At 41.7% G+C, this 25,193-nt stretch overlaps 1 protein-coding gene across 4 annotated transcripts; it reads right to left on the reverse strand.

The window, feature by feature from the left end:
- Positions 1-13,443: 13,443 nt before the first annotated feature.
- Positions 13,444-17,465, reverse strand: EEF1A1 (eukaryotic translation elongation factor 1 alpha 1). Of its 4 annotated transcripts, none has more exons than XM_045498777.1 (8): positions 17,298-17,465; positions 15,748-15,925; positions 15,289-15,468; positions 14,874-15,170; positions 14,623-14,773; positions 14,274-14,530; positions 13,956-14,190; positions 13,444-13,862 (listed from the first exon to the last, which is right to left on the reverse strand). In XM_045498777.1, exons 2-8 carry the CDS (start codon positions 15,889-15,891, stop codon positions 13,738-13,740), a joined length of 1,389 nt encoding a protein of 462 aa, XP_045354733.1. In that variant the 5' UTR covers positions 15,892-15,925; positions 17,298-17,465; the 3' UTR covers positions 13,444-13,737. The 4 variants fall into 4 exon arrangements, with proteins under 4 accessions (XP_045354733.1, XP_045354730.1, XP_045354732.1 ...); XM_045498774.1 differs by lacking the exon at positions 17,298-17,465 and adding an exon at positions 16,914-16,987; XM_045498776.1 differs by lacking the exon at positions 17,298-17,465 and adding an exon at positions 16,814-16,906.
- Positions 17,466-25,193: the final 7,728 nt, after the last annotated feature.

Here is a 25,193-nt window from a genome sequence, read left to right on the forward strand (position 1 = left end):
TTATTTTTCTTCTCTTCCCTTGTGTTCATTTGTTCTGTCTTAAAGTCCTCATATGAGTGAAGTCATATATTTGTCTTTCTCTAATTTCACTTCCATCCATGTAGTTGCAAATGGCAAGATTTCAGTCTTTTTGATTGCCAAGCAATACTCTATTGTATATGTATACCACATCTTCTTTATCCATTCGTCCATCGACGGACATTTGGGCTCTTTCCATACTTTGGCTATTGGCAATAGTGCTGCTATAAACATTGGGGTGCATGTACCTCTTCGCAACAGCATACCTACATCCCTCAGATAAATACTTAGTAGTGCAGTTGCTGGGTCGTAGGGTAGTTCTATTTTTAACCTTTTGAGGAACCTCCACACTGTTTTCCAGAGGGGCTGCACCAGTTTGCATTCCCACCAGCAGTGCAAAATAGATCCTCTTTCTCCACATCCTCGCCAACATTTGTTGTTGCCTGAGTTGTTAACAGATCTATTTGTTAAGCCTGAGTGTGAGGCAGCCAAATATTTTGTTGCTATAATGCTATATAGCTGCTCAGATATAGCTCAGTTTTCATGGATTTGTTTCATCTAATTTTTTTAATTTTTTTTACATGTATTTATTTATTTTTGAGAGACAGAGACAGCACAAGCAGGGGATGGGCAGAGAGAGGAGACACAGAATCTGAAGCAGGCTCCAGGCTCTGAGCGGTCAGCACAGAGACCGACGTGGGGCTCGAACTCACAAACCGCGAGATCATGACCCAAGCCGAAATTGGACGCTCAACCGACTGAGCCACCCAGGCGCCCCTGTTTCATCTAATTTTAGTTTTTCCATTAAGGTAGTCAATATCAGTAGCAGGTGAAAAGTATTTGTAATGATCATTTAGCAATGATAAATTCTTTTTGATATTTGATTTAGTAATTTCAAAAATTGGTTAACTTTTACTTTAGTTGTGGTTATTCCTGGGCATAATTCTTACAGAGGCAACACTGTTCATAATACTATATTGTAAAAAGAAGGTAGGGGCATCTGGGTCGCTCAGGCAGTTAAGTGGCCGATTTCAGAGCCATGTTGAGCCTTGTGCTGACAGCTCAGAGCCTGGAGCCTCCTTCAGATTTTGTGTCCACCTCTCTCTGCCCCTCCCCCGCTCATGCTCTGTCTCTCTCCCTCTCTCAAAAAAAATAAACATTAAGAAAAAGAAGGCATCTTACACTACCTGTTTAGCACTACAAGGGAAATTGCCGTTTTAAAACTTTTTTCTGGTTAAAGACAAGAGTAAAAGCAGTAAATGGGGTGCCTAATGAATGGAATATAACAAAAATTTATCTTGAGGAAATAGAAAGTTCTTAAGGTTCTTGATAGCTGTAATTTGGGCCTAGTGACACTACACATACTAGGAAATTCAAGTTTTTTATAATGCAAATCCATCACAATAGTGACTCTCACTGAAAAAATGTTTGACAGAAAACCTTTTTTTTTTTTTTAATGTTTATTTTTGAGAGAGAGAGACACAGAATCTGAAGCAGTCTCTAGGCTCTGAGCTGTCAGCACAGAGCTCAATGTGGGGTGTCAAACTCACAAACCATGAGATCATGACCCAGGCTGAAGTTGGATGGTTAAGTGACTGAGCCACCCAGGTGCCCCTGACATTTGTTTTAGGTTCTGCCATTTGGTTTAGGATGTGAAACCTCTTTAAATCTGTAATTTAAAATGTGTTAACTTTTACAAAATTACCTCACTTGGGGTGCCTGGGTGGCCCAGTCGGTTAAGCCGACAGAGATTAGATCATCCTGAGCTGGCAGAGATGCTTATGCTGGAGGGCACATAGTGAAAATCACCCGTTCCTCTTAGGCTCCCTCTTCACAACACTTTTATTTTTGCATTTATTTAATTCCACCTTAATTTGCAATATCTGGCTTACCCTCTTAAAATATAAACCTCTTGAATGCTTGCAATGCCATAGTTGTAGACACTCAGGACATACATGCTTTTTTGAATGAATGAATGAATGAATATTACTAAAGGCAGCGGGTGACAAAACTAAAACTTAAAGTGAATAATTAAATGGGATAAAAATATTTATGACATAAATATCAAGAACTATATACTTTTATGTTTGCCTGTCGCCATAACTCCTGTCTTCACATTCTCTTCAGCTTCGTTTCCTCCCTACCTTCCTGTACTGTGTTTTCCTGCTCCTAATATGAAAGTGAGATTTATTTTTATGATACTCATTTTATTTATGAAGCAGATATTTAGTACTTCCTAATGTAAGACGCGAGGGACACAACAGAGTGAAAAGGCAACCCATAGAATGGAAGAATACTATATCTAATAACAGGTTAATATTCAGAATATTTAAAAGACAACTACAGCTCAACAACAGCAAAACCCCCAAATAACCCAATTAAAAAATGGGCAAAGGGCTTGAATATTTCTCCCCAAAATATATATAAATGGCCAATAGCCATGTGAAAAGATGTTGCACGGCATTACTAGTCATCAAGAAAATGCAAATGAAATTCACAGTGAGATGCCATCTCGCACCTAACAGGCTGGCTATTATCAGATAAACAGAAAACAAGCCTTGGCAAGCCTGTGGAGAAATTTTTTTTTTCAACGTTTATTTATTTTTGGGACAGAGAGAGACAGAGCATGAACGGGGGAGGGGCAGAGAGAGAGGGAGACACAGAATCAGAAACAGGCTCCAGGCTCTGAGCCATCAGCCCAGAGCCTGACGCGGGGCTCGAACTCACGGACCGCGAGATCGTGACCTGGCTGAAGTCGGACGCTTAACCGACTGCGCCACCCAGGCGCCCCAGAGAAATTTGAACCCTTATGCACTGTTGGTGGAAAAGTAAATTGGTGTAGCTGCTCCCCCTGCCAAAATTAAAAGAATTACTGTATGACACAGCAATTCCATTCCTGAGTATATACCCAGAAGAATTGAAAGCAAGGTCTTGAAGACCCTGTTCAAGGGTCATGTTCATAGTAGCATTATTCACAACAGCTAAAAGGTGGAAGCAACCTAAGCGTCCATCAACAGATGAATGGGGTAAACAAAATGTATATAAGTAACAGTGAAATACTTTCCAGCCTCGAAAGGAAATTCTGACACACATTACAACATGGATGAGCTTAGAGAACATTATGCTAAGTGAAAGAAACAGTCAAAAAAGGACAGTATTCTATGATTCCACTTATATGTGGTACCTAGAGTAGTCAGATTAGCCTAGAGACAAAGCAGAATGGTGGTTGGGGGTAGAGAAGAATGTGGAGTTATTGTTTAATGGGTACAGAGTTTGTTTTTGCAAGATGAAGAGTTCGGGAGTACGGTGGTGATGATTGCACAACAATTTGAATGTACCTAATGCCACTGAACACTTAAAAATGGTTAAGAAAGTGAATTTTATGTTGTGTATATCTTACAATTTTTTAAAAAACCTCAATGTATATGTAGCTCAGCTCTAAAACCTATTTACTTACTGATAATTTATCCCCTGCTTATTTCTAAAAATATACTTGAGACATTTTAAAGAGAAGAAAATTAAGGATCAGCTGAGGAAAAGGCAGATCCCACTTTAATGTTAAAATTCTAGCTGAGCTTCCTGTCAGTGATACGGTTTTGTGTCATCAAGGGGACCAAGAGAAAACTTTTTCCTATTATGAAAATCTAAGAGAAACTTATCACATAACCTCTTAGGGAAAACAGTGCCTTTGCTAATGATCTTATAAAAGTAGCTACTACCTAATAATGTTCCCTATGTATCAGATAGGGAGTGCACTGTTGCACTTAACCCCATGATAAAGTTGTCCTTGTTCTGGAGACAAGGGAAACAAGACTTGGAGATAATTAATTTGCCTATGATAAGCACTGCTGGGCCGTCTTCCTAATAATCACATCTGCCCATTGTCCTTTCCAAAAAACCATGGTTTACTCTTTCCTTCACAGTTCCAGGAGCTAAATCTTCATTAATTTAAGCCCATCTCAGTCATTGCAGCCCCCCCCCCCCCCCCCCACCCAGTGTTTGGTCTAGGCCTGAGGCTTGTGTGCAAACTGACCCAACAAATGGTAAAAGGAGACTCCTGGGGTGGCTTCTTTGCCCTTAAAAAGGGTACCTCTTCTATAAGGTGATGAAAATGTTCTGAAATTAGACTGTGACGATGGTTGCACAACTCTATGAAGATACTGAAGACCACTGAATTGTATGTACACTTTAAAAGGGTAAATTTTGGGGCGCCTGGGTGGTTCAGTCGGTTAAGTGTCCGACTTTGGCTCAGGTCATGATCTCACAGTCTGTGAGTTCAAGCCCCGCGTCGGGCTCTGTGCTGACAGCTCAGAGCCTGAAGCCTGCTTCGGATTCTGTGTCTCCCCCTCTCTGACCCTCGCCCGTTCATGCTCTGTCTCTGTCTCAAAAATAAACAAACATTAAAAAAAATTTTTTTAAAGGGTAAATTTTACAGTATATGACTTGTGTCAATAGAGCGGTTTTTGTTTTTTTTTTTTTTTTTTTCAACGTTTATTTATTTTTGGGACAGAGAGAGACAGAGCATGAACGGGGGAGGGACAGAGAGAGAGGGAGACACAGAATCGGAAACAGGCTCCAGGCTCTGAGCCATCAGCCCAGAGCCTGACGCGGGGCTCAAACTCACGGACCGCGAGATGGTGACCTGGCTGAAGTCGGACGCTTAACCGACTGCGCCACCCAGGCGCCCCAATAGAGCTGTTTTTTAAAACAAAAACCTGTAAAGAAATGTATGACTGGCAAGCCCTTGACCAAGGATTCTTAAACCTCACCTCAGAATTCCTAACAGAGCTTGTAAAAGTAGGGGGCAATGCCTTATCATAAGCAATTGATTCAGCTGGCCTGGAAAGGTATTGATATCCATGTTTAACAAACTCCATAGGTTATTTCAATGCCCAGCCAACTGTGAGAACCACTAGCTTGCCTCCATAAATATCCATTGTCTCAGCTGGTTTTGGCAGAAACTAGATTGCAATTAATTTTACTGTGTGCTGCCTCAGGAATCCAAATAATCCGTACTGCTGATTGAAGTTGGTTGTGCAGAAAACTCATGCTATATTACAGAAATTCAAGTCTAAAAGAAAGCCATTCCACCTTCCAATGGGTAATGGGTTATATTTGTGGGCAAGACCACATTTTTTTCAAATGTAAGCTTTGGGCATACTTGAATGCCTGTCTGGACAAGTATAGGTTGACCACCTCAGCTCTTATACCCTACAGAAAGGATGCATTTGTTTTGATTTAGAACCTCATTTTGACTGTCAACTGACTTATAAAAAAATTTTTTTAATGTTTATTTTTGAGAAAGAGAGAAAATGAACAGAGGAGGGGCAGAGAGAGACACAGAATCTGAAGCAGGCTCCAGGCTCTGAGCTGTCAGCACAGAGCCCAACACAGGGCTCGAACCCACGAACCATAAGATCATGGCCTGAGCCAAAGTCACTTAACCAACTGAGCCACTCAGGTGCGCCTGTCAACGGACTTCTAAATCAACATTCTCAAACTGCTGGCTGCAATTCATTAGCAAGTCATGAAATTTGTGTCATAATCATAGGTAATCATCTTTGATGCAATGAAATACTGTTTATACTGTGTTGCAATAGAAAATTTTTTTCTTTACTAGGATCCACAGTAAGAAATATAAGACTAATCTGTTTGAAGAAATAGCACTACTTCCTTAGGGCAAAACCCCCAATTCTTTAACATCTGTGTATTTCTCAAAGAATTTTTAAAAAAAAACTTAAAAACTTATTGAACTCTTTCTATGCTGTAGCCTGGTTAAGTCATGTGATTAAAGTATAATTGCAAGTTGCTGTTGAGCATGGATCTCAGGGATTCTGGTTTCACAATACCTTTTCTGCCATTTTCAATGATTTGTTTCCTCCTAAGGACCAGAAGTCCTCCATTGTATGAAAAGTTTCTCCGGCTGTCCTAAGCAATCGATGTCTCTTTCTCTTGGCTTAACCTTCAATTTCCCACTCCCACCTTTTGTAGCCTATGTCATGTTAAGCATTTACAGAGTTGCCATGCTTAATGAACCATTATAGCACTCGATCTAAGGGTTATTCCAGAGTTTAGAGACTGTAGGGGAATTTAAAATGTGAATTTCACTTTGAGCAGCATTCTCTGCAGATTTAAAATACTCTTCATATACTTGGAAAACAGTAGTACTTTTCTAGCGTTTGCTAGGCTAAACAACTATTTTTCAAACAGTGCTTCATTCAAATTTAGTCTTTATGTTGGTTGCTCTTTGAATTCTGTTTCAGATTTGGTCTACACTATTTAAAACATGACAATCAAAATTTAAGTCTGCATGTTAAGATACATAAAAAAATAGACTACCTAAATTTAGAAAAAAACATTATTCTAAACTGTGTATCATAGAAGACCAGCACACATGACATGTTTCAAGCAATGAAAAGGAAACTTACTGAATTTTCTGTAGTTCCAATTCATACAGAGCAACCTAAAGCGGGGTGGGGGGGGGGGGGGGGGGAGGAACAGTTTAACAAACTTCAATGACAGATACCAGAGCTTTGAAGAAAAACATTCATAAAGTTACATAAAATATGAGAAACTGAGTTCTAAGAGATGTATTCCCTAACCTCAATATAAAGATTTAGCTACAAGAAAATGTTCCCTCCACCCAACCCTAACTGAATAAAAATCATCTTATCTCTTGGTAGACATTTACTGAGTTTGCAGGTCAACACAGAATCTTGTAGGAGGCTCAACAGAGATGTCCAAATGGTCAATCAAGGTGTGATAACAGCTAAAGAGAGGGGCTGCAGGTCAAGGCTGGGTAAGGCCCTTCCTTTGTTGATACAGCAGCATCCCTTCTACTTCAATGGTTACAACCCAGGCCCAGGAGGCCTGGCAGATGCCCTCATCAGAAGTCTGAGAGAACCACTTCCTCAGTTTGGGTGGCTCCAAATAGCCCTGGAACTCCAAACTCAAATGACTTATGTGGAAACCCTACTGTTTGTCACACCACCAACTAGAATATTCTCCTAATCACGATTTTACTGAAAATTTAACCAAGTCACTTAATCTCTGGGAATCACGTTTGCAGGGAGACCACACGGTCTTTGCTGCCAGTTACTCTCAGTAGGATATCCTACCTACCTTTGACTTATGTCTATTTTCAAACCTGTTCTGCTTTACGTAAGCAGTAATCTACATTTTAGATCACGCCTCAGAAGAAATCGTGTTAAAGGGAATACCCGGACTGCATATGTTGCTGCTTTGATCACTTTTGGATGTAAATTTTGACAAAAAGCTAAAATAACTCAAACTCTTTGAGGTTGTGAATGATTGGTTAATAAGACAGAATATTTAAATCCTAGTATAGATTTTACTCACATCTTGACCTTAAGTGGCACAGCAAATAATTTTTATCTGCCAAAAAAAGGAAACTTAAAGCTATTACCTACTTCACCTCACTTTTACTCATTTGCTAAAATTTTCATGGTTGTGATCAAAATGGCAAACAAAATAGGACCCAGATTTTAATATTAGGTGAATTTGCAGGTGGCTGGACCATTCATAATCAAAGAATAGTTCTCCAAGCGCAATAGCTCAAGTCTGTTTTTGGACCTTATTTGGTACCTAGTAATAATTTAAATAAAACTACAGAAATATAAATATTAGATATATAAACAAAGTCCACATTTTTATTTAACATGCTTACATAGCAGGTTCCAGATTCAATATTACCCCAACAAGATGAGATATAGCAGGGATAAATGTAAACTCCCAACATTTGATGTTTAAGTATTTTTGAGAGAGCACACAGGTGCGCACAGGGGTGGGGGAGGGACAGAGAGAGGGTCAGTGGACCTGAAGTAAGCTTCGTGCCTAGAGCAGAGAGCCCCATGTGGGGCTTGGAACTGTGATGTCGAGATGGTGATCTGAGCTGAAGTCAGATGCTTAACCCAATGAGCCACCCAGATGCCTCAATATTTGAGGTTTTTAAAAAAAATATTTTTGAGAGAGACGGAGGGAGGGAGAGAAACAGGGAGACACAGGATCTGAAGCAGGCTCCAGGCTGTCAGCAGAGCCCGATGTGGGGCTCAGAACTCCTGAATTGTGAGGACACTTAACTGAGCCACCCAGGCACTTCTCAGTTTTTAAAAGTAACCAAGACAGGAGTGCCTGGGTGTCTCAGTTGAGTTCCGCTCAGGTCTGTTTCTGGTTTGAGTTAGAGCCCCCATAGGGCTCCTGTGCCAGACAGCTCAGGGCTTTGGGGCCTTCTTCGGATTCTGTGTCTCCCTCGCTTCCTGCCCCTCCCCCACTCATGCTGTCCCTCTTACTCTCAAAAATAAAATGAGTGTCAGATTGGATACTTGTTGAAATGTGAATAAAGCCTGGAAATAGTAAGGTAACAATGGTTTCATGGTTTTGACAAATGTACTATACTATGGGAATGGGAGACGTTAACGGGAAACAAACTAGGTGAGGGGTATACTGAAACTCTTACCCTATCTTCCCAACTTTTCTATGAACCTAGTTACCACCAAAGTTTTATTTAAAAAACTTGACAATGCAATTAAACATCTAAAATGTAATTTGCATTTAAAAAGTCAGATGATATTTGATCATAATCTGTGTTATAACCTCCTTAGGGAACCTGGGTGGCTCAGTCCACTGAGCAACTGACCCTTGCTTTTGGCTCAGGTCGATTGCAGGGTTCAGGAGTTTGAGCCCCATGTCAGGGTCTGCAGAGTGGAGCCTGCTTGGGATTTTCTCTCTACTCCTCTGCTTCTCTTATACTCACTCTTAGAATAAACATTTAAAAAACTTTTCCCTTTCTCTCTGACCCTCCCCCCTTCATGCTTTGTCTTGGTCTCAAAAATAAACCTTAGAGGGGCGCCTGGGTGGCTCAGTCGGATGAGCGGCCGACTTCAGCTCAGGTCATGATCTCGCGGTCCGTGAGTTCAAACCCCGCATCGGGTTCTGTGCTGACAGCCTGGAGCCTGTTTCAGATTCTGTGTCTCCCTCTCTCTGACCCTTCCCCAGTTCATGCTCTGTCTCAAAAATAAACGTTTAAAAAAAAAAAAACGTTAGAAAAAAAAACTTTTAAAGAAGCAATGGATCTTCCAACAACTGCAATAAAAGCTACCTTTTATTACTGGCCTTTTACAATAGGCCAGGTACTGGGCTAGAGTCCACACCAACTAACTCATTTCATCCTCAGAACAATCTTGAGATGGACAGTTATGCACAGATTAAAGGGACAGCTTTTCAAGTCCAAGTCAGGCAGACTCCTGGGTCTCCTGGGTCAACGGAAGAGACTACCCACTTGTACATCCACAGATTTAATTTTGATAAAAAGTTTAAAAAGCTATACACTGGAAAGGGGAACAGCATAGATAGAATCTAGAAACCCTGTGACCTAAGGTTCAGAAACAGCTTAAGAACGGTTTAGTGTAGATGTGACCAAAGGGTATTAATTGGGGGTGCCTGGCTGGTTCAGTCGAGGGAACATGCAACTTTTGATCTCAGGGTCATGAGTTCAAGCCCCACTTTGGGTATAGAGATCAAAGGTTTTTTTTCAAAAAGATATAATTGGGATCAAGTAAATTATTCTTGTAAAATGAAGTAAAATAGTTCAATTACCTTACAAAAGAACTTAAGTTTTAGGTCACTAGCAAGCAAATAGAATGGAGACAAAAAGCTGATCCAGCAATAGATGACTTAGGAGCTACTCTACCTCAGTCTGTCATCTGTAATGAGGGTATTAATAACTTGCCCTAAGGCCTCTGCCCTCCAATGAGTGACATATACATTGATGAGGTATTCAAGCAGACTTCAATGAATATACTCAGTTGAAGTTAGATTTACAAAAGACTTAGATTCTTTCAATTTGTGTGTCCTTGTTACTTTTTTCACTAGACATTTGGATGTCTAATGTTTTCATATTCTCCAGTAACTCCTACTTGTCCTTCAGATCTCAAGTTATGCCTGACAAGGCATTTTTCTTCATAGCATCAACACAATTCAGAATTACCTGCTCATTTAAGGTAGGATCTACCTCCCCCACTGGATTATAAACTCAAGTGACAAGACCTGTCCATTTTGTATGCAATTCTATCTCCAATGCCTAGGAATAGTGCAGCTAAAAAATCGATTACTAGTTTGGGAGTTTCCTACAAAAGGTATACATACACTTGCCATACAATCCAGTGATCCCACTGCTAAGTATTTACACAGACAACCTATAGTCACAAACCTACAGGTGAACAGTCCAATTCATAAACTTCCCATACTGGAAAACCACCAAATGGACAAACTGTCCATGAAAAAAATTAGATATGAAACAGTTAACTTGTAAAACTTTTCTTAAAAAGGTGATTTTTCAATGTATGCAAAAACATTAACCAACTTTCAATTGCCCAAGTGTTAATACTTTTTGCTTACTCAGGAAGTAATTGTTAACATTAACTTAGCATTATCTTTGTTATGTAGTCTCCCACAAAAACCAGAGCTCAAAACTTTTGAGACCTATGGGCCCCTTAAGGGTAGTCCAAGGTGAATGACTATTTTCCTTATTTCACTCATTTCTGCCAGTGATTGATGGACAGGACACTTAGTTCCTATTTCTCTATTTAGGAAAAGGACAAAATCATGATCCTTCTCAATGATTTCCAGGGGTCAACTACCTTTCAGGAACCATGTGGCAGTCTCCTAGACATCATTAAGTTTCAATTTTAAGTCATGGAAATTCCCAGAGACTTACCAACTGGATGAGAAAACCTATGGGTTTGGAAGTGAAAGACATTATAAAACAGAATAAAGAAAACTTCAGGAAGGTAAACCTGTTTTGTTCCTCTCAGCTGAAACAGCTTGCACTCAACTCACTCTTCTTTTGCAGGACCTGGAAGGTGGTTCACTCCAAGGCACCAGGTACCAGAATGAAATCTTAAATTGAGTATTCCTGCATTTCATGGTAACAAAATGAACATATTCTACTACCAATCTAAAGCCTAATAGTCACATTAACACCCAACAAACTGTTACCCTTTTTTAAGAGTTGGCCATTTTAGAATTTGTGAACACTTATGGCCAAGAAATGTTTTGGGTGGAGAGCTTGGGGCTGAACTTAGCAGAAAACCAATTGAAACGTGAAATGCAAGCCCAGTAACATTCACCAGGATTCTTACACTCCATACTGAAAACTACTTAAAATCAAGGGGTTTGCACCACTTATGCAGCCAGTAGCCTTTATGTCGGGCTGAACCCAAACTTTAGCAACCAAATGAATTCTCATGCTCTTAAGAGGCTAGAAGATTAAGGGATAAACGCATAAATTAGAGCTGATTTGGCCAAAACCAGATTTGATTATCTATTCTGGCAGTCTGAAAGGACACTAACAGAATAATTTTTTAAAAATCAAATATGCCTTACTAAGGATCTGTTTTAAGTCCTGAATCAGAATGCTTTCCTCCTAGGGGCACCTGGGTGGCTCAGTTGGTTGAGCGACTTTGGCTCAGGTCATGATCTCACAGTTCATGAGTTCAAGCCCCAAGTCGGGCTCTGTGCTGACAGGTCAGGAGCCTGGAACCAGCTTCTGTCTCCCTCTCTCTGCCCCTCCCCCAACTCATGCTCCATGTCAAAACTAAACATTAAAAAAGAGAGAATGCTTTCCCCCATATTCTGAAATCACACCAGAATTCCCAGGACAAATTTCAAGATCACAAACATGGGTAATTCAACAGCTGGCCAATTTTAAACATGGTTGAAGGTCAAACACTAGTTTGAGGCATTCTAGTTTTATGAAACCACTCTTAATTTTAATCAATCCGAACAATGCAATTAGTACATAAAGTTCAACAGAGCTAAAGTTAACTTCTATATTCTCAATTTACAGACTCATTTTTGAAACCAGTTTGTAAATTATTTGCAGGACTACCAATAGATGGTGCTCCAAACAGATGACTGCCTTCACAAGGTTATATTGCATTGGGTTCTATGGAGTTAAGTATCCCAACTGGCCCAGCTTTTCTGGACACTATTTCCACTTCCCTTTCTCCATTTAGTGGCAGCCATTTTCTGAAGCTAAATGATTTTGGGGGGGGGGAAGGGGTGAACAATAAATCCCTCCTAGTACACAAGATTTCTTATGCTGGCTACCGTTTACCAACATGCTGTTTAAGATTCTTACCTATCTCCACTCCTTATCTTAAACCAATAGCAATCAACATATTTTTACAAATAAGAGGAAAAAAATAATGGGTGTTTTGGAGCTGTGGAGACAAAGTCTTATTAACTTTTAATTTACAGTGCCTCTGATAATACTGCCCAGAGACCAAGCATTTTACCTAGTTTAGAGAAAAAAAGTATTTTAATTGCAGTTCTCATTATGGCCACAAAGTTCTTAGATACATTCTACTTAGTAAATGTCTGCATTATAAAACACAAGGTGTCCTGTGATTTTGCCTCTTTCAAAGCAACTTAAAATTTACAGATCAAATAGGGTCTTATGAAATTAATGTCCAAATTAGCCAGGATCCATGGAATGTTCTATCGAATGCACCAGTGTTAAGAGATTTGCCAGCTATCCAAAGGCAAGAACTTAAGACCACGTTGTTGTCAACCAAAGTACTGTTAATTTACCAGTCTACATACAGTTTATATAAATTACAAAATTACCACAGTGGGGTTTAACGAGCTCTTCACTTTCCATCTCATCCATCAAATTAACTTCAAATGGTCATTCTTTTATTGCTTCTTGTTAGGTAACAATTTTGGAAGGACACTTTTAGCAAAATCTCAAAACATATTCAACTAAAAACAAAGCTTACCCTACAGTCCAAAACAGGTCCTCATTTAGGCTGAGTACTGCCACTTTGGGTTTTAAATCTCCAGTACAGCAATGTCCCTTCTTCACTCAAGCTTGGCTTAGATGAAAATTCCTACTGGAGGTGGATTTCTAGTTCTCAAGTGACATTAAAATTCCAGTATATACTTTGTTCTCCTACAGTTTGGACACAATGAACTCTACCATTAAATACAATAACGTTATTGAATGCCTCACCTTTCAGGATACTTTAAACTACAAGATTTATAAATGTGACAAAGCATTCCAATAAGTGGGAAACTCAATTGTGACAATGTATCAAGTCTACTCAATAGTGATAGTATACAAATTTTACACGTTGACTTTGATTTACAAAATTTAACTTTTTATAACCTACCTTAATGGTGTTACTGTTCTAAACTGTGTTGCAGATCCCCTTTTCCCATACCTCTATGTACTTGTTTCTTTTCCCTGAGGTGGTAAAAATGTTTCCCAGCCCAGGGGGGAAAAACCCTTAACCCAATTCTCAGTTTCACCAGATGTTAACACCAGGAATAGGTTATGGGCAACTCTTAATCTTTTTACCTGAATAGTACAAGCTTATAGTGTTGACCAAAAGAAGACACGGGTTTCTCATTAAACTTTTGTTTTAATGGGTCTCAAAATTCTGTGACAGATTTTTGGTCAAAGTTGTTTCCATTAAAAAGTACTGATTTTAAAAACTAATAACTTAAAACTGCCACACACAAAAAAAACAAATGGTCCACAAAACATTCTCCTTTCCTTCTGAAGGTTTTACGATGCATTGTTATCATTAACCAGTCTTTTACTATTAAACTTAAATGGCCAATTGACACAAACAGTTCTGAGACCGTTCTTCCACCACTGATTAAGACTGGGGTGGCAGGTATTGGGGATAATATTCATTTAGCCTTCTGAGCTTTCTGGGCAGACTTGGTGACCTTGCCAGCTCCAGCTGCCTTCTTGTCCACTGCTTTGATGACACCCACAGCAACCGTCTGTCTCATGTCACGAACAGCAAAACGGCCTATTAAAACAAATTTAAGATTGTCATCAGAAACTTTGTTCTGGTATTTCCCATCTTCAGTAAAGTTTCTAATTACACTCAAGTCATCCTTACCCAGAGGAGGATAGTCAGAGAAGCTCTCAACACACATGGGCTTGCCAGGAACCATATCAACGATGGCAGCATCACCAGATTTTAAGAACTTGGGACCATCTTCCAGCTTTTTTCCAGAACGACGGTCAATCTTCTCTTTCAGCTCAGCAAACTTGCAGGCAATGTGAGCTGTGTGACAGTCCAGCACAGGTGCATATCCGGCACTGATTTGGCCTGGATGGTTCAGGATAATCACCTGAGAAAAAGAGTTGCATTTAATGAGCCTCAGAACACCAAGTCTGGCAGTTAAGTGAGAACATTGCCACTTTCCAGTGTTACCTGAGCTGTGAAGCCAGCTGCTTCCATTGGTGGGTCATTTTTGCTATCACCAGCCACATTGCCACGACGAACATCTTTGACAGATACGTTCTTGACGTTGAAGCCCACGTTGTCCCCAGGTAGAGCCTCACTCAAAGCTTCATGGTGCATTTCAACAGACTTTACTTCAGTTGTAACATTGACTGGAGCGAAAGTGACCACCATGCCTGGCTTAAGAACACCGGTCTCCACTCGACCCACAGGGACAGTACCAATACCTGAAATATTTACAGCATGGTGTCAAATACCTTACGTGAAAAAAGTGCAGCAACCAGCACAAGTTACGTCCTGATAGTGATGTTCAACTTACCACCAATTTTGTAGACATCCTGGAGGGGCAGACGCAAGGGCTTGTCAGTTGGACGAGTAGGTGGCAGAATGCAATCCAGAGCTTCAAGCAGTGTGGTTCCACTGGCATTGCCATCTTTACGGGTGACTTTCCATCCCTTGAACCAAGGCATCTAAAACAAGATTGTCAATTAGCATCCCCCAAATGGTTGTCAATTAGTCTCAACATCTGTCCCCTTCCATCACTTCCTCCAAGTCTTGAAAGTCACTTACATTAGCACTTGGCTCCAGCATGTTGTCACCATTCCAACCAGAAATTGGCACAAATGCTACGGTGTCGGGGTTGTAGCCAATTTTCTTAATGTAGGTGCTGACTTCCTTAACGATTTCCTCGTATCTCTTCTGGCTGTAGGGTGGCTCAGTGGAATCCATTTTGTTAACACCGACAATAAGTTGTTTTACACCCAGTGTGTAAGCCAGAAGGGCATGCTCACGGGTCTGCCCATTCTTGGAGATACCTGCTTCAAATTCGCCAACACCAGCAGCAACGATCAGGACAGCACAGTCAGCCTTTGAAAAGAAAACAAGACCATATCCGGTTACATCTTCTTCAAAAGGATGAACTCACCCTTTTTCCATTGCACAAGGCAAATCTCATTATTTTCAAGTTACTATTAATCATACCAACCTGAGATGTGCCCGTAATCATATTTTTGATAAAGTCTCTGTGTCCTGGGGCATCAATGATGGTCACATAGTACTTGCTGGTCTCGAATTTCCACAGGGAGATATCAATGGTGATACCACGTTCACGTTCGGCTTTCAGTTTATCCAAGACCCAGGCATACTTGAAGGAGCCCTTTCCCATCTGTAAGAATTGAAAATGGGTTACTTGGGAACTAAAACATGATCCATCTTCAACTTGGAAATCCCTTACTCCCACTTCAGCAGAAACGTGAAGTTTCAGTTCAACAACTGTTAGATGACTCACGTTAACATACGTAAGAAGTTTAACAGCAAACACTAGTTTATTCCACCTTTAAGTAGGACATTCAGATCCACACTACTGACTAGTTTTGAGTTACCACCTAACACCTGCTAACCGACTTACTTCCAACTACCTTCCTCTTTATGTTGCTGCACCTACCTCAGCAGCCTCCTTCTCGAATTTTTCGATAGTTCTTTTGTCGATCCCACCACATTTGTAGATCAGATGACCAGTAGTGGTAGACTTGCCCGAATCTACGTGTCCAATGACGACGATGTTGATATGAGTCTTTTCCTTTCCCATTTTGGTTTAGGTTTAGCGGTGGTTTTCACGACACCTAAATTGGGAAGAAAAATACCCTTAAAACTACTGTCCCAAAGACTTGAGAATAAGCCACGATCCAAACTCTTAAAGGGCAAATTCCAAGGAGAATTACCAGTGCCAGGCTGGCCCAACTCTAGTCTCCACCCACCAAGCGTGGGGTTAACTCCACCGCACAAAATCCCCTCCCCCTCGAGGAAGGCCTGCTTCCAAGTCGTTGAGAAGAAATCGAGGTGCCAAGACGGCGCCGGGTACACCGTGGGGTCACAGGAAGCGGCGGCCGGAGAGGGAAAGGCCCTTTTCCTTTGTGTGGGTGACTCACCCGCCCGCTCTCCCGGGCCGCCGCGTCCTCCATTTTGAGCTCCCTGCAGCAGGGCCGGAGAGCGGCCATCTTTCCGCGCACGCAACTGGTGCCGAGCGGGCCGGCCTGGACGGCCGAGGTGGACGGCACGAGGCTGGCCCCCAGAGCCGCCCGTCCCACTCCACGGTGCCCTCCCGCGCCCGACTCGGGTGGCCACCGCTTGTGGGCCCCGCCTCGCCGGACATGTGCGCCGGGACGAGCCGGCCTCGCCACCGCCCTCCGCGCCTCGCGGCGGCCCCACAACCCCAAAAACCCGACGACCGCGAAAAAGCCCACCCTGCTGAGATCCTGACCAACCTCCGCGAAACTATCTTGACGCGGACAAGCATAGCAGCTTTTTCTGGACCGGTTAATTTGCTCGAGACTTAAAAAGATTGTGACAAGGCGGGCGAGAAGGTGCGGGGAATTCGCACGCGGCGGCCACGGCGCCCAAGCCAGGCCTCAACCCAAGCACGAGGCGAAGGGGGGGGGGGGGAATCCTGAAAAAACGCAAGGCCGCAAACCTTCCCACCCACTCACAACCCGAAATTTGGGGTTAAGAACCTCGTAAAGCGCCTGGATGGCGCGGCAGTTGTAACAGGCACGCGAGGGCCGCAGCCGGCTCCAAGAGGCCAGGCCCGCGGAAACCACACCCGGTACTCACCTGTGTTCTGGCGGCAAACCCGTTGCGAAAAAGAACGTTCAAGGCGGCTACGGCACTTATATACGATCCTCCCCCACCCTCGGGGAAGAGGGCGGAGCCAGCACACGACACCACTTTCCCAGTTTACCCCGCGCCAACTCTACCAGGCACCCGTTCAATCGCCGTCCCTTCCCCCCTACTTCTCGGGGACCGTGGGCGATGTGCGCTCATCCCACTGAAGAGCACACTTCGCCTCGCGCATGCTCCTTTTGACCCAAATGATGACAAGAGCGAGTGGGTGGGGAGGTGGGGTCGAGAGAGCCTTCGGTTCTAGGTTATCGAGAGTTTAACGACGGTCCCTGGGATTCCCCAAGGCTGAGGCGAGTCCTCCTTTGTATGAATTACTTTCGGCTCCAGCTGGGGGGTGGGGCGGCCAGAAGGCGGCCGGGCCGGGATGTGCGGAATATTCCTTCTGCCGTTCCTGGTTTAAATTGTAAAGGTGATGTAGACATTGGAGTATGCCTTCCCTCGGCAGTAAACCTCCAGGCTTTAGCCTGGTCCTCTCGAAGGTCCGGGACAACCCCTTTGAGCCACTTCCACCGCTAGTCGCCTGTCCGCCCGGGGCTGGCTCCTCCCCCGCCCCTGCCTTCGGATCACCGCCCCGCTGCAGATGAGTACAAGGCCCAGGCACCCAGGGCAGCGAGGGGCGGAAGACCCAAGGGGCTGCCTTCACAGCCGGTGAATCAGCGAGGGTTTCAACTCGGTGGCCGGGACCCGAACGAATATGCTTTTGGGGCTGGCCTCTTGGCTTGTTCCATTCAAAGCCAGCTGCTTTTATCGAAGCCCATATCACACGTTCACCCCATATGGCACTCCAGACGTCTAGTTTTTCAGTTTAGAATAGATTTCAATCCCACAGTTTGCCTTTTAATTCTAATTCTATTACGCTATGAAGAGACCTGTGTGTGTTTGCTCTCGTGGTACATTTTTTTTTTCAGTGTACACTGATTTGATTGCTAGCATGAGAAACCTAAGAAGAACTTTTCAAATTCAGTCTTTCCACTTGATCTCGTATAGAAACTGATCAACAGCATTAGCAAGTTTATCCACACAATTTCCTATCCCTGATACTTGTGAAATCACTGCTTCTCAAGTGGCCTATCCCATTTAAATAAATGGATTAATTTTATGTCGTCCTATTGATTTTAACTAAATGTTAGCATAAATCTAGGGCAAACCCGGATGAGGCCTTTTTGGTTGGCAATCAGGGCAGCTCTGAGAAATGCTCCTTTCAGGAAAGAACTTTTATTTTTAATGAGCTAGTTACTACATCAGTATATCTCTTCCACGTGTGGAACATCACTGCAACTCCTAGAGCCCATCTATTAAATGCTTGAAACCTACTGTGTGTCCAGTGCTAAACGAAGTTCTGTGGCTTGTGCAAAAGAAATACTTCCTTTTGGAGAGGAACCCACAATCAAATTGGAAGAGGAAAAGGAATATATAAAACAATGGGGGAAACAGTTAAAGGCAAACTTGTATGGGGCTTACTTACTTTCTATTTCATTGTAGGATGTAGTTCTAGTCCTAGCTTGCAGTTACTTCTCACAACCCAAATACCTTTTTTTTTTTTTTTAAATGAAAGAAGTCTTCTGGAATAGCCTTCCTGTGTCTTCTTGTTTTACCACTCTTTGTAGGTAGAAACTTCTAAAAATGTGGTGTGTGTGTGTGTGTGTGTGTTTAATTTCTTCATTAGGAGGTTCATAGCCTTCTCTTTTTGAGAGAATTTTCATGAAAGAAACCAGGCCATATGAAGTTTCCCTAGAGGCTCATTAATCTTTTTCTAGCAATAAAACCCTTTTCTAAGTCGATATTTCTAGCTTCTTTCCTTTCATAAATTCTTTCTTCACACTGCATTTTCCTAGTGCCCTTACCCAATCATATACATGTGGTATAAAATTATCTTGATATGCTAATCAGTGTTTGTAATGAGATTAAAATGTAAGAAATACCAATTGAAAGCAGTCACTACCAATAGAACAATGCAAATAGCTCTGCTCTTGTTTAATTCCTTGGAAATATTAATTGAGAATTTTCTTTGGAATGATTCCCACAATCAGTCATAATTGTACATCATAGTAATATTAACTGCACACTGTGTTATGTAAGATTAAGATTAGGGTGCCACCCTAGATTTATTTTCCATGCCTTCTTGAGTAAACTTCAAATGGTTTAGGTTTGAACATTATTGGAGATAATACTAGGTCATATAAATATTTTAACAGGAATGACAAATTTTTGAAAATGTAAAGAAATGGTTAGTGATATGAGGGAAGGAAGCAAAGACTAAAGACTAAAAGTTGAGTATTTGAAAGTTTTACATGGAATCCAAAATTGCAGTTAACATCTAATCTTCGAAAAGTCAAATGAAAGTGGATGTTGGTAAGAGGGAAAAGTATTAAAGATAATTTCCAGTTAGTAAAATAAAAGTGAGAAAAGTGACATCTGTGAAATCTGCACAGTTCATTAAAATGTGACATTGCACACTTAAGTACTTTTATATAATCCTAAAACTGTAATGATTGGAAATATGTGTACTTTCAATTGAATTATTCTGTCTGAAAATATGGACCCACAACAATTTAAAAAGTAATTTTTATAGATCTGTATGTGTATTCAGCACTACAATGAACACTAGAATTCTTCAGTAGATGCCCACAAACATTTCCACAGAAGCTTATAAAACTATAGCTCCTGATTCAAATCTCACCTTTTCATTTTTCTAGTATTTCACCATTACAGCTCTTTTGGAGGGTGAAAAAAAATAATCCAACATTCCAAATAAAGTAACAGAATGGTCCAAGAATGTTCCAGGAGCAAAGAAAGACCACGAAACTTTCATTATTATGCCCAGGAAAGAAAGGAAAATTAAAGAAGTATGACTCCAAAGCCATCCCAGATTATAGGCAAGTCTTTCCCAAGGTCCTATGATTGCAGATGACTGGATACTTTTTACATACCTTACAGAGAATCCATTTTAAAAATAGAACCTAAGGAAAGGCAAAATTACACCTAAGTCCTTGATTTATATCTAAGTAACCTACTGGGCATCACTGACTAGGTGCTCTTATTTCTGTTGCAATAATGACCCAGACTTTTGAGGGGTGGGAGGTATCTCGAGCCATACTGTGAGTCAGGGTTAGACACTAGCCACAGCCTTTTCTCAGGACAGAGGTCACATTCTGCTCTCGGTTGGGGCTGGAACGCGAGGAGAACGCGAGTCCCGAGGAAGTCACGGGGCTTCCCGAGGAAGTCGCGCGGCTCGGGGGTGCACCCAGGTTCCGAGGAAGGGGGACTGGGGCGGCGCCGACGGTATGCTGCGGTCCCCGGCGGCAAGGCGGACACCTGGCTGCCTTTTCCCCCGCGGCTGCTCCCGGGGCCGCGCGACCCGCGCTAGTGGGTGCGCTGGGACACCTGTCGGCGGCTGGTCTGCGGACTCGGGTCTTGGAAGCACTGAGGCCACTCTGGCCCGCCCCTGGAGACGTCCCACCTGGAGGTCACTTTCTTTGGTCCTCTGCGGAAGAAAGCAAGAAAATGCTCGGGAGGAGACAGAAAACCCCATACGGTTCTGGGTGGGGGTCTATTTTTGTCACCTTGTCTGGCCTCTAAAAGGCTGAAGCAAATATTTTTTTAAAAAGCCCTTTCGGGGCATCTGGCTCAGTCAGTTAAGTCTGCCACTTCAGCTCAGGTCATGATCTTGCAGTTTGTGGGTTCGAGCCCCATGTCAGGCTCTGAGCTGACAGCTCACAGCCTGGAGCCCGCTTCTGTTTCTGGGTCTCCCTCGCTCTCTGCCCCTCCCCCGCTGGTGCTTTCTCTCTCTCTATCTCTCTCTCTCTCTCTCTCTCTCTCAAAAATAATAAACATTAAAAAAAAATTTTTTAAGCCCATTTCCCTAAACCCTGTGTTTTGAACATAATCCTAGTGTAGTTTTTTTTCTCCAGGATTTTACGGCAGATTAAAGTATGTCTTCTACTAATTTAAAGTTAAAATGGCAACAGTAACATCGTTGAGACTTGTAAATATATTTTTAGGTTGTAATCTAAGGTCATATTTTGTTTAAGATTTTTCTTTAAACTTGTTCATACCATTTAGAGTAGCAAAGTGTCAAAATACATTGTAGTAAACATCTATATGACCCCATTTAGGAAAAAAAAGGATTTTAGTTATTAAGTTTAGTAAAAGGGTGAACAGCAATAGTTCTTTGAGATCTATAATTGTGGTTCATCCACAATTTTCAGTATTGGCTGAAAAGATGTGGTTCATCCACATCTTTCAGTATTGGCTAATCACTCTGCTTTGGGCCTAATTTAAAGCAGCTTTAAGTAATTACGTTTTGCAGTGGCTTTCCACGTTTTCATCTTGCCTATGCAATTGAAAATTATCTTTAAAGGGGTGTTTTAAAATATGATTAAGCCAAGGAATTATTTAGATTCAGAATCCAAATAAAATGGTACTTCAGTATGCACTGTTCTAATATTTGCATTATTTAATGAAATCCCATCACCCACATTTTACAGATGGAGAACCTCTAGGCGACTGATAGTTTATGCATAATAAGCAAATGCAGACATACATTCTCTTTAAAAAGTTTCCCTTTTTTGCACAAAATGGTAAAATACAGTATATCACATTGCTTCTTAATACATCTTGCAGATCTTATAAGTACTTTAGGGCCCTACAAAGCAACATTGGAACCCAGGTAATCTGACCTGAGTGCTAGCTATAACTTTTATCTGCAGGACTAGACAGCCTAGAAAATGAAAATTGCAGTGGCATTGGAGTCAGAAAATCTGGGATTCAGTCCTTGATCCGCTGCTTACAGGTGTGTGATGGCCAGCAGTTCTTGGTTTCTCAGTGCATCTGTAACATGGGTCTGTTCTTCGTATTTAGTACCTACCTCACAATTCTACCGTGAAACAACATGAAAAGACATGGGGCACTCAACTATCTAGTAAAGATGGTGTTTCCACAGGCTTTTTGGAGAACATCTGCCCTCAGGTATACATGATGACACTAACTTGACTCGGCAAAGAAAATAAATTCATCAGAATCTCTTAATTTGTAAAAATTTGGAAATAGCTAATACATGTACATAGTAAAACATTGTACAGATGTTATTCAGTGAAATATTACTTTTTTTTATTGTTTAGAGAAAGTCTGAAGACTATGCCAGGAAAATTAACTAAAGATAGTTCTACTACTGCTCTCATGATTCTAAGACCGGTGTCTACTAGAATAAATTTTCTCTCATTTAGTATGGAAGAGAGGATAATATTCCCTTACTCACTAGTTTTTGTGAATCTGCATTTTATAGGCAATATTCACTTTCAGTATTTCTTTAAAAATTTTTTTTTAATGTTTATTTATTTTTGAGAGAGAGAGAAAGAGCATGAGCAGGGGAGGGCCAGAGAGAGAGGGAGGCACAGAATCGGAGGCAGGCTCCAGGCTCTGAGCTGTCAGCACAGAGCCTGACATGGGGCTCGAAACATGAACCGTGAGAACATGAGCTGAAGTCAGACGCTTAACCGACTGAGCCACCCAGGTATCCCTCACTTTCAGTATTTCTATGTCTTCATAGGTAACATAGTGGAAAGAACACTGAACTAAAGAGCTGGAGCCTATTCCTGTCAATTTTATTGATTAGTTATATGACCTTGAATACATCACCCTTGAGCTCATTATGCCACTATACAGTATCTTTTTTTTTATATTAAATATAGTTTATTGTCAAATTGGTTTCCATACAACACCCAGTGCTCATCCCAACAGGTGCCCTCCTCAATGCCCATGACCCATTTTCCCTCTCCCCCACCCCCCATCAATCTCAGTTTGTTCTCAGTATCCAAGAGTCTCTTATGGTTTGCCTCCTTCCCTGTCTGTAACTCCCCCCCTTCCCTCCCCCATGGGTTTCTGTTAAGTTTCTCAGGATCCACATAAGAGTGAAAACATTTGGTATCTGTCTTTCTCTGCCTGACTTATTTCACTTAGCACAATACCCTCCAGTTCCATCCATATTGCTGCAAAACACTATGCAGTATCTAATAACATCTATTTCACAGAACTGATCATAAGGCTTAAATGAGATAATGTATCTAAAGATGCGGACTATTTTGACAAATGCTAATGCTCATTATAATTAGAAAATAGCCATTAACTCTTTCAAAAAACAAGAAAAATCTGTTCAAAATATACAGAAATTTGCCCATGTCATTACTCATCCTAATGAGTACTATCTGTCCATTTCATTTAAGTATTAGAACTCTACACATTCACCAATACATATGGCACACACTGGGTGTGTTCTGTAAGTGGCAAGGACTTTTGAATTATGGCATTCAGTATATGTTGGTAATGGTAGAGGACTTCAGAAGTCAGTTTTTACTCATGCATCCATAAAACATTCACTGAACATAAAGGGTGTGCCAGGAGCTTAGCTCGACACTGAGGAGATAAACAATCATGGTTGGATAGTGTGTGTGGCAGAGTTCTAGACACTTAGGGAGAGGGAACAGTTACTAACAGTAAACAGGTGACTCCAGGGGAGCATGAATGCTGGAACCAGGAAAACCTAGCGTGTTTCTGAGCACTCTCGAGGGACTCAGATTGCGGGGGGCGTGGGGGGGGGGCAGAGGACAGCAGCAGGGGAAGTAGAGAGAGTCTCACCTTGGTTGGTCTGGAACTGCTGGAGTCAGCCAGTGGAAGAAAGCCATGGAGGGGGTAGGTTTTGGGTGACTGCCTTAGAAAACTGGGTGGGAGGAAGAGTTTGCTCTTCTGCAGAGAGGAGCAGAGAACAAGATGAAACTGTTTGGGATGAACACAGGGGAATGGAAGGAAAAATAAGAAAAACAGAGAGGGAGACAAACCATAAGAGACTCTTAAAAACAGAGAACAAACTGAGGGTTGCTGGTGGGGTGTTGGGTGGGGGGATGGGCTAAATGGACATAGGCATTAAGAAGGGCACTTGTTGGGATGAGTACTGGGCGTTATATGTAAGTGATGAATCACTAAACTCTATTCCTGAAATCATTATTACACTATATGTTAACTACTTGGATTTAAAATAAAAAAAATAAAGATGAAGAAGAAGATAGGGGCACCTGGGTGGCTCAGTTGGTTAAGCCTCTGACTTCGGCTCAGGTCATGATCTCACAGCTTTTGACTTAGAGCCCCACACTGGGCTCTGTGCTGACAGCTCAGAACCTGGAGCCTGCCTCGGATTCTGTCTCCCTCTCTGTCTCTCTCTCTCTCTCTACCTCCCCTGCTCGTGCACGCTCTCTCTCTCAGTCTCAAAAAATAAATAAACATTAAAAAAAAAAAAAGATAAAACTATTTGGCATTCACTGAGGCCCCTGAGGAACATATGTAGAACACTGGGGCTTCAGAGACAGACAGATATGGGTTTGAGTCTTGCATCCATCACTTACTGACTGTGTAGCTCTGGGCAAATTATTTGTTCTTTTTAAGCTTCAGCTCTCCCATCTGTAAAAAGAAGATGATAATATCTAACCTATAAGACTGTTATGAAAATTAGATAAGAAATTTTTTTTTCACCAAGTTAGAACAGTAATTGTCAGGGAGCTGTTTGTTTTTTCCTTTTTGTTTGTTTCTTACGCACTGTCTGTAATGTATAGCATTTTCAGAGTGAGGCATCTCTGAACTCAGAAAGCCTTCACTCAAATCCCCGTTGGCTCTCCCACCACTAGGGAGGGGATGTTTGGCAAGAGATCTAACCTCTCTAAGCCTCAGATTTCATATCTATAAAGTGCAAACGATAATAAATAATATCTACCCCAGGGGATTGTGGTAAAGCTTAAATAAGTCAATGTAAAGTACTTAACCCAGTGCCTTGGCACCTGGGAAGCATTCAATAAATCGGAATTGTTGCTTATTATTTTTCTTTTTCTTATTGGAGGATCCTCATTAACCAGAATCTTGTCACAGAATGAAGTTTCTTTTCCAAAACAGATGCCAAACTACCTTGCTGTAAGCTCTGTGTTTAACATCCTTGCATTTTAGCTAATTATTAATTTCTCATAGACCCCCCCCCACCTTAAAAAAGAGTTTGTGTATTTTGAGAGAGAGAGAGAGAGAGAGCACGCGAGCTGGGGAGGGGCAAAGAGAGAGGGGAAGAGAGAGAGAATCCCAAGCAGGCTCCCTGCTGTCAGCTCAGAGTCTACCATGGGACTCTAACTCACGATCTGAACCCTGAGATCATGACCTGAGCTGAAATCAAGAGTCACT

Source organism: Leopardus geoffroyi, chromosome B2 (assembly GCF_018350155.1).
Source record: "Leopardus geoffroyi isolate Oge1 chromosome B2, O.geoffroyi_Oge1_pat1.0, whole genome shotgun sequence".
NCBI classification, from domain to species: Eukaryota; Metazoa; Chordata; class Mammalia; order Carnivora; family Felidae; genus Leopardus; species Leopardus geoffroyi.